A 10,015-nucleotide genomic window follows, 5' to 3' on the forward strand; every position below is an offset into this window, starting at 1 on the left:
AATTTTCCCCCCATTGCTCAGAACCACCAGAGGTTTGACACACTTGGAGAGCTTCCCATTCTAGTCCCTGAAGTTCTCTGGCTTCTCATAAATTGGCTTTTGGTCTTTTCTTCAGAGCTACCACACCTTGACATCCCATAAACGCAATGTTCTGTGAACCCCTGGTACGAAGTCCCCGCAGCCACACTTACCTGTAAAAATCTATCCATAATGGCGACGCACATGTAGAGGGTCTCCTGCAGCAGCCTAAACTTGGAATGGACCTGTACCAGCCAATCCACCAGGATGGCACGCATGCGTCCATTTATATCTCTTCCATCTAAGAAATGTGGACTTATGGTTTGCAGAACCTGTTGGGAGAATTAAAAGTTTAAAGAGCTGAACTCATTTCCTTCCCAGCTGTGTGGTACATTCAACACTGTTTACACAACCAAAACACAAAGGACCACTCACCTCAAGCTGTCTGAGATACTGATAGATATCCTTAACGTAGTCGCTGCAGAGCTGAGGGTTCTCCCAATCTTCATTATCAATATCTTCAATCTTGCAGAGCAAAGCATCAGAGAAAGCTTGACAGAGGTTCTCTTCCTTCATGGAGATATCCTCAGGTGCAGGATAAGGCTCCTACATTGGCAAATTAAAGTGCATGTATTACCACTTTAGGAGCAGCCTTCATCAAATACATGCAGAGCTAATTGGTTTAAAAGTATCATATAACCCTGGCCAGGTAAATTAGTTGGTTAGAGCATTGTCCCAATACGCCAACATTGCAACTTCTATCCCCAGTCAGGTAACATACAAGGAGCAACCAATGAATGCATAAATAAGTGGAACAACAAATCGATGTTTCACTCTGTCTCTGTCACGTATCTCTAAAGTCAAGCAATCCTATCTAATAATAGACAAAGATTGAAATTAACCATACCTCCGCTACACTTCCCATTGGCTAATCAGCAAGATATGCAAATTAACGGCCAACAAAGATGGCGGCTGGCAGCCATGCAGCTGAAGCAAGCAGGAGGCTTGCTTGCTCCAGTGATGGAGGAAGCCATGCTTCCTCCCTGCTGTGGCCAGGCTCTGAGCTCCACTCTAAGCAACAACGTTGCAATTATAGAAGCTAAACAAACCCCAGATACCTGCTTTCAGCAGGTCGTGGCCTCGGAGCTGGAGCGGCAACAAAGTTTCAATTATAGAAGGTAAATAAATCCCAGAATTTAAAAAAAAAAAAAGAGAGGCTGGGAGCTTCAGTTGCTGGCGGGCTCGACCAGCCTGAAAACCCTCAGCCCTTCATCCAGGCTGGCCAGGCACCCCAGTGGGGACCCCCACCTTGAAGGGGGTGCGGGCAGCCTGAAAAAAGCCATCAGCCCCTCATCCAGGCTGGCAAGGCACCCCAGTGGGGACCCCCACCCTGAAGGGGGTGCAGGCAGCCTGAAAACAGCAATCTAAGGATGTCCGACTGCAGCTTAGGCCTGCTCCCCGCTGGCAAGTAGACATGCCCCAAGGGCTGCCGGGCTGCCAGAGGGATGTCTGATTGCCATCTTAGGCCCAATCCCCCGGGGAGCAGGCCTAAGCCAGCAGGTGGTCATCCCATGAGGGGTCTCAGACTGCGAGAGGGCACAGACTGGCCTGGCGGAGACCCCCCCCCCCCCCCGAGTGCACAAATTTTTGTGCACCGGGCCTCTAGTCAATCAATAAAATGTTAAAGCCAAAACAACAGATTTCAGGTGAATAACTCATGATGTAGTAGATGAAGTCTTTAGAGATATACTCCCCTTTAAAATTCTCTAATTTACTCAAAGTGAAACCCTAAGTCTTCACAATGGCTTACAGGCTCTGCAGGACCTGATCTTCCTGTTCCCTGCTGACCAGTCTCCTGCTCTTCTCCCTTGGTTTGCTTCACTCCAACCTACTAGCCTCCCCCGCTGCAAACAGGCTCCCACATCCCAGAATGCGCTTGTTCCTGTATTCGATGGGTAACTCCCTCAACTTCTTCAAGTTTTGTTTAAATGCTACCTTCTCATTGAGGTCTCTCCTGACTTCTACTTAAAATGGTCATCTGCTTCTTATTCCCACCACATGTGTTTCATTTCTCTTAGTGTGTTTTTCCCATATAACCTATAACCGCCTAATATGTTACAGGGTTTACGTATGTATGGTATGTATTATTTTCTTTCTACCTCTCCTGGAATGTGAGCTCTATAACCCTACATTTATTTAAATTGATTTGTTCACTAGGTATCTCAAATACTTATGTCATCCCTAACATAGAGTATGTGCTTGATGACTATTTATTGAAAGAAGCTTAGACACCTGGGTTCAGAGATTCCTCCAGCTGACAGTTCACTTTAGCAGTAGCCTCTTCTGCCAGTGTAATGCTTTCTTCTCGCCAATTAATTTATTCTAAACTGAGAAAATGTTTGGAAACTAAAAAGCAGAAAAGCACATTCCAGCCTATGAATAAAATAGGAGGAGGAAACAAAGACCAAGCAAGTATACACCCACTAATTATTTTCTTATATTGATGGGGTGTTTTTTTTTCAAATCACACATTAAAAATATATTAAGTTAAAGCAAGTGTTTAGTAATGAAGTATAAATAAATCATTACCTTTTAGAAGAATGAGAGGTACTTCTCAAAGTAAAACCTAACAGAATTGGTAGGCTGTAAAGAATACGTATTAAAGTAATAAATATAGAAAGAGAATGCTATATAATAAACAATTTTGATTTACATTAAACTCAATGATTATAGTTTCCAATCTTAGAAAAGAATAAAACATTACCAACAAGATATACATAGCAATTCGAAACAGGCCCTTCCCTCTTAAATCAAAGTTATTAAACCAAGAAAGGGCCAGGAGACTAAAAGGTATTCTGGTAGGCATGACATTTATTCAAGAATATAAGAATTCCAAGGGGCTAGAATAAATAAGAAATGCTACTTGGGGTACCAGGGAGAAACCTAGGGACAGTGACCAGAGAGGGGAAGACCTTCAGGAAAATGAGTAGGGAAAAGGTACACCAGTACAAAGTTCCAGCAGAAGCCAAGAGATAAAGGCAAGTGTGGGGACTACACACTGATTTGGGATGGTGGGAGGTAGCACGTGAGGTATGCAAAGATGTGCTGGAAAGGTGAGCAAGAATCTAACTAAGGAGTTTATCCTAAGGCAACTGAACTCACTGAAGGAACTGAGCAAGAGTGACTGGAATAGAATGCACATTTTAATAAGCACATGCAGCTTCAGTGTAAGGTCACCTTTTTCAAGGATAAGCATTTTCACTCTCCCCAGGGAGGGCAGTCAGTTCCAGGAAGCTGGTTTAAGGAAGCAGAGATTACAATGGGGCCTTGACTTTGAGACCCAGCTTGTTAAGGAGCTCGTTAACTCAAATTACTCTATCAACTCAATGCAAAAAATCAGCTGAGAGACAGCTGGTATCTCAAAAAACTTGTTAGTCGGGACACTCGTAAGTCAAGGCCCCACTGTATCGTCATGTGCTGCCTCAGCAGCTTGAAATGTTTACTCATGTCTGTTCAGAAGTACACCTGAGTTTAGCTATATCCCCAAACCCCCAGCATAATTTTCTAAAAGCATTCCTTTTGGACTCCAGCTTAATTATTCTAAAATCTTTCTTAAGATCCCACTCATCATGCAAGTAGTAGCCTAAGCCCTATAAACTAACTGTGGGGCCCTCTGCCCAGGGCTACTGCATGTAAAATAAAAAACTGTATCAGCTAGCTATGCAGCACAAACATCTGAATGACAAAATCAGCCTAAAGAATTAAAACCTTCAAGTTAGACGAACAAATGAGTTATGTGAACTGTCCAACTGAAAAGTCAATCAGAAACAATGAAGATGTGAGATTTTGCTGAATTTGAACTTCTGTTTGATTAAGAGCTGGGTGAAGTGTGAGTCAAGGATACTGAAATTCTCCAAGTACCGACATTGAGTGAGTTGGGTCTGTTAAGAGAACAATTAATACTGATGAGCAAATATATAGGTATTTACACAAATCTTAGTAAAAGAGTTACTTCTTTAAAAAAAATGTTTTTATTGGTTTCAGAGGGAAGAGGGATAGAAACATCAATGATGAGAATCATTGATCAGCTGCCTCCTGCACACCCAACAATGGGGGGTCAAGCCCACAACCCAGGCATGTGCCCCAACCGGGAATCAAACTGTGACCTCCAGGTTCATAGGTTGACACTCAACCACTGAACTACACTGGCCAGGCCAGAGTTTCTTCATTTATTAAATTTATGATGCCAAACATCATAAATCAATGTCAATTAAGTGCAACAAGGAAAGACTCCAAGTAAAACTTGATTCTGATCAGTTCCCAATTTGTAGCAAAGACTGTGTACTCATGAATACATAGGCACACACAACTGTCGAAAGGTGAAATCAGTTACCCTGATTAGCTTTAGGGAATGTAATATGCTGTGGAATAGAATGGAAGGGCTCACTGCTGTTAGACACCCTGTGCTTCACTGGCATTTTAAGCAGCTATAGGGACAGGCATTTTAAACACCTGTACAGAGCAACAGTGACTCTGCAGATGGAGCAGAGGACTGAGCAAAAGCTAGAGGGCTGATGGGAGATAGGCGAGCAGAGGGGCTACCCTGCCAGGTGTGGCTCCCCTACATTGTAAATGTCATGGTCACTCCTGTACTCTTTTTCAGAGAAAAGTACCTTTGAATTGGAAACAATTCTTGTTCATTAATCCCCCATGTATTCTGAAACTAGAAGCATGTTTCAATCACAGAAATGGTTTTTAGATAAACAGCTACAGGTCCATAATTCTTTATCTGAAACACAGTGGCCTCAATTTTGTCAGGAAGCTAGAGAAAAAGGAGTCAGCCAAGATGTGGAGAAAAGGGAATTCAGAGAGTGAAGTTCTGAAGGAAATTTCTTCTTTGTTTTGTTCACAATATTTTTGGTTCTTTGCTTTTTTTTTTTTTTTTTGGTGTTTTTTCCTTCTTGAATTCAAATAGTAACATGTATCTATGGTGAAAAAAATCTGACAATTTTAAGGAAGAAAATAAAAATCAATCTTAAGCCCAACATAATACTAAAGAGTAAGTATCATCAATATTTTGCATATGAAAACATTTTTAAAAGCAAATTTGGGGTTTCATTGCATCATATGTGATAATTTGAATGTTTTCTAATGTAACATGCATTTTTCAAAAAAGAATAGTTTATTGACTTTTGAGAGGAAGGGAGAGAAACATCAATGTGAGAATGCAACATCAATTTGCTGCCTCATGAACACCCCCAAGTGGGCAACGGGCATGTGCCCTGACCAGGAATTGAACTGGCAACCCTTTGTGCACAGGATGACCCCTCACCAACTGAGCCACACAAGCCAGGGCTGCAACATGCATTTTGACATCTTTAAGTATTCTATTAAAACATGGTATTCACAGCATTTCATTGAATGGATTTAACTGATCTCTTAATAGAGAATATGTCTCTATTATGAGATATTCATTACAACACTATTTAAAAGTCCTCTACTGTCTCTGTGACCATTTTTTTAGGATAAATTTTTAAAAACAGATTTACTAGGTATGGAGAATAACCATCTAAAATATACTGACAAATGGCCCTCCTGTAGCGCAGGAGGAACCACATAAACAGTCACCCATATAAATGCTTAGTAATAGTCAAGAGCTCAAGGTCTGAAAAGCTGCTCTGGGACTGGCATTTAGGAGGCCACTGGCAACCTCCCAGGAAAGGTCCATTAAGGGAAGGTTGATCTTGAGTATTTGTTCGGAGCTTTATAGTTCTTGATTTGAAGCTTTTTTTGTTTTATGTACAGCAACATCTTTCCACCGCCTCTTCCAGGTAGAAGCTTCCCAATTCTGTCCCTCCTTCTGATGTTGCTGGTCCATTTCTAACTATATTTCCCAGTGGATATCTTTCTGTTACCTCAACACATCTAAAGCCAAACAAGACACCTTCCTCTAAGCTACCTCTCTCTCCTGACTGCCCTATTTTTTATTAATTTATTCCTAAACTAGAGGCCCGGTGCACAAAAATTTGTGCACTGGGGGGAGAGGGGATGTCCCTCAGCGGGACCTGTGCCCTCTCACAGTCTGGGACCCCTCAGGAGATAACTACCTGCTGGCTTAGGCCGGCTCCCTAGGTGGCAGATGGCAGGCCCAGATCCCACGCCGCCCTGCCCCGCTGCCCACCACACACGGCAGGCCCGGCGGGCGGTGGGACGGGTTGGGCTGATCATGATCGGCCCGGTGGGCGGCAGGGCAGGTGGAATGTGATCCGCCGCGCCCCGCCCCACCAGCCGCCGGGCCACGCACACAAACTGCAGGCCCCACCAGCCGCCGGGTCACACATGTGGATGGCAGGCCTGGCGGGTGGCGGGGCAGGCGGCGGCTGACAGCGGGGTGGGTGGATCGCACTGTCCCACCCTGCCTACAGTATGCAAATTCGCGGCCATCTTTGTTGGCGGTTAATTTGCATTTCGTGCTGATTAGCCAATGGGAGGCGTAACAAAGGTACGGTCAATTACTATGTTTGTCTATTATTAGATAGGATGGTTTCTTACTCAGTGCTTAAGTGTCTCACTCCTCCACTCCAAGCAACATATCCAAAGAATTCCTTCGACACACAGGATGTGTCTGCAAAAGGAGTTATAGTACATCCTGACACATTTGATGTTGTCTCTGAGCATCTGTATAGGTTGGTTCAAGACCCTCATCAGCTCCAGCTTAGACAATTGCAATTCCCCCTCATTTATGGTCCTTTCTCCCGCCCTACCCAGTTTCATCATTCCCTTCTCCTCAAAACTCTTCACATTCCTTATTGCCATACAGCAGCAATTTTCAACCGGTGTGTCACAGGAATTTTTAAAACATACAATACCTGGCTAGTCAGGGACACTGAGTTCTTTTCCCTGATAGAATATATCGAAATTGTACCTTTTTTTTTGGTCAAATCAGAAAAAAATATATTTTTTGGTGTGCTGCAGAATTTTAGTAATTACTTTGTGTGCCATGAGATGAAAAAGGTTAAAAATCACTGCCTTCAGGAAAAAAATCTAAATTCCAAGGCCTTCAAATACAACTGTAACCTTCTCCCAACTTTATCTTCTGCTTCCTCACACAAACCTCCTGACCCAGGTTAGACTTGTAGACTCCTTACCCAAAACACATTTGGTGCCTTGATTCTTGCTACTGCTTTGTTCCCCTCCTCCCCCCAAAAGGTGCTTTTTCCTGTCAGCTTCTCCTTACCCTTACAAATGCTTACTTATTCCATGAAGTGCATCTAGGATCATAGCCTAGGATTACTAATTTAATTTTCAGGTACAGATGCCCTTTCTATACAAGCTTTGTGAAGGCAAGATGCCCCTTTATCAGCCTTAATATAACTGAATGCATATAGTAAGTGTTTGATGTATATATTTCTCATATAACCAGTTTTATTTGGAAAAACTTCATACAATATATACATATCTTTGAACTAGAAAGAGCCAAGTAGTTATTGTTGTATTCTCAGCACCTGCAACAGAGCCAGCTCATGGTAATCACATGAGTGTATATAATCTAGGAATGACAGCATGCATGAACTTGAACATGGTGGAAGGGGAACAGGCTGAGCTAACCAGTCACAGAATTGTGAGCTTCCACAATCTTCATGGGCAAGTTCATTCTTACGGTTATTTTAACAAAAACTACCAAATTTCACTGGGATCACTAAATTTATTTGGGTGTAATTAGCTATTATTCAAGGTCATAAATTAAATTATGGTATCATCACTAAAATGCATATATATATATTCATTTCTTACAATGTTATTTCAAAGCAGAGCTCTCACTGTGAATGTTCTTCAAAAGTTGCAGCGCAGAAAAGGCACCTTGCAGCCTAGCCAAAAACAGGCTACTTCATGAAGTAAGTTTGTAAATTCAGAGCTTCCTACCTTTGGAGCCAACATTCTCATCTGTACTGGTTTCACAGAAGCAACAGGTTTCGGCTGTTTGTTGACATTTGTTGTTTTGGTGGGTTGAACAGGTGCTTTGGTGTTTGAAGCTTTCTACAAGGAAAAGATATGTGAATAGGGCAGGACAGACAATGTTGCTCCAGTGGGTGCCCATACAATCCTCAAGGTTGTTACCTTAGCTACTTGTGTGGCTCTGGTTGTAACTCTATTTCCAATTTCTTCTAAAACTGCTCTCCGGAGTGTCACATGACTCTTCGCTTTAGAATTAACTTCTGTGTCAATGTTCTCCAAATCAGTGGACACCTAAAAAAAATTAAAAAGAGTTGAGACAACTGAAAGCACTTGGCTAATGTCAGATAACCAAATTCAGAATTGCTTTAGGAAAGGTTAATATGCTGAGATCTACTGGCAAGAGAAAAAAGTACATTTCAGGAAATCTAAAAATACTATTTGTGTTTGATAACATCACTCTACATTAGGCAGATCACTCATCTACCTTATCTATATATATAAAGACGTAATACGCTAATTGGTCCTAACAGTGTCCCAGTCACAACCATTCAACAGGCTGCGCGTGCACAGGAGCTGGTGGGCGGGGACGGGGCAGGGACTTGCACCACCAGGACATGAGGCTGCTGCCAGGGGCACACCCCCGGGCAGAGGCACGCGCAGGTCTGCCACGCCACCCGGCCTGGATGGGGGGCATCAGGATGGGGGCGCAGCCTCAGATGAGAGCTCTCAGCACTCCTGCATCAGGGCCTGAAGGCACAGAGAGGAAGCGAGAACAGATGGGCAGTTAGGGGGTGTAGGCCAGGAGGGGAGAGCAGATAGGCAGTTAGGGGGATCATGCCAGGAGGGGAGTGCAGATAGGCAGTTAGGGGGATCACACAAGGAGGGGAGAGCAGTTAGGGCCATCAAGCCAGCAGGGGAGCAGTTAGGGGCATCAGGCAGGCAGGCAGGTGAGCGCTTAGAACTTAGAAGCTAGTGGTTCTGGATTGCGAGAGGGATCCCGGATTGGAGAGGTTGCAGACCAGGCTGGGGGACCCCCCATACCCCCCACATGAATTTCATGCACCGGGCCTCTAGTCTATAATAATCCCATTAGGAGCTTAACAGATCAGTGACTATTTCTCATATAGCACCCATGTCACTTGTTAGAGAACCTTATCTATGAAAGGTTACTTGCAGTATTTAAAAACCTTCCTTTACACAGATAAGTAACAAGTGTGATTAAGACACAATATTAAAAAGTTATAACAAGCCCCAGTTGGGTGGCTTGGTTGGAGCATTATCCTATACATCAAAAGGCTGTGAGTTCAATCCCCAGTTAGAGTTACACACAGGAGTCAACCAATCAATGTTTCTCTCTCATATCAATGTTTTTCTCTCTCTTTCTCTATCTCTCGCTCTCTCTTCCTCCAGTGAGGATTTTTTTAAAACTTATAATAGGCTGTTTAAAACCTAAACTAGCTTTGATTTGAATACCACTCTAGAAATAAGAAGTGCTTGTGTAGACATGATCTTGTAGAGACACAGCCTTTTAAAATGAGGTTATCGTAGAATGGACTCTCTCTTATGTTAAGGTTACTTCGAAAGTTGGAATTGCATGAAATAACAATTGTTAGTTGACCTTAACCTGTTTTAGACAAAATGTGCTTAGAAGAAACAAAACTTGCTGGGAAAAGCAATTCATAACCAAAAAACTTAATTTTATTATAGAGGTGAAAAGTATGTCACAAGAAAAAAACAACACGTCCTAGTCCCCAGAAATTGGGAGTCCTAATCTTAAAGAATCTCCCAACAGGGGGTTTGAATGGACCTACCAGGACAGAGAGGGTAAGGGAAAACTCAAGAATCCTATCTAATAAAAGAGAAACATGGTAATTGGCGTACGACCGCTACCCTTCCCATTGGCTAATCAGGGCGATATGCAAATTAACTGCCAGCCAAGATGGCAGCCGGCAGCCAGGCAGCTTGAAACTAACATGAGGCTTGCTTGCTTCAGTGACGGAGAAAACCAACATTCCCTGCCTGCTGCTGCAAGCCTCTGAGA

General features: G+C 43.0%; 1 protein-coding gene across 1 annotated transcript in view; it reads right to left on the reverse strand.

Annotated features, from left to right (window-relative positions):
* CCNB2 (cyclin B2) overlaps window positions 1–10,015 on the reverse strand; it is a 22,173-nt gene that overhangs the window by 9,717 nt on the left and 2,441 nt on the right. Inside the window, exons 2-5 of the mRNA XM_006765213.1 lie at window positions 8,137–8,265; window positions 7,942–8,055; window positions 454–624; window positions 192–350 (exon numbers count right to left, since the gene is read on the reverse strand). Coding sequence (XP_006765276.1) covers window positions 192–350; window positions 454–624; window positions 7,942–8,055; window positions 8,137–8,265 — 573 coding nt within the window. The remainder of the gene's footprint in view (window positions 1–191; window positions 351–453; window positions 625–7,941; window positions 8,056–8,136; window positions 8,266–10,015) is intronic.

Source organism: Myotis davidii, unplaced genomic scaffold (assembly GCF_000327345.1).
Source record: "Myotis davidii unplaced genomic scaffold, ASM32734v1 scaffold441, whole genome shotgun sequence".
Lineage (NCBI taxonomy): Eukaryota > Metazoa > Chordata > Mammalia > Chiroptera > Vespertilionidae > Myotis > Myotis davidii.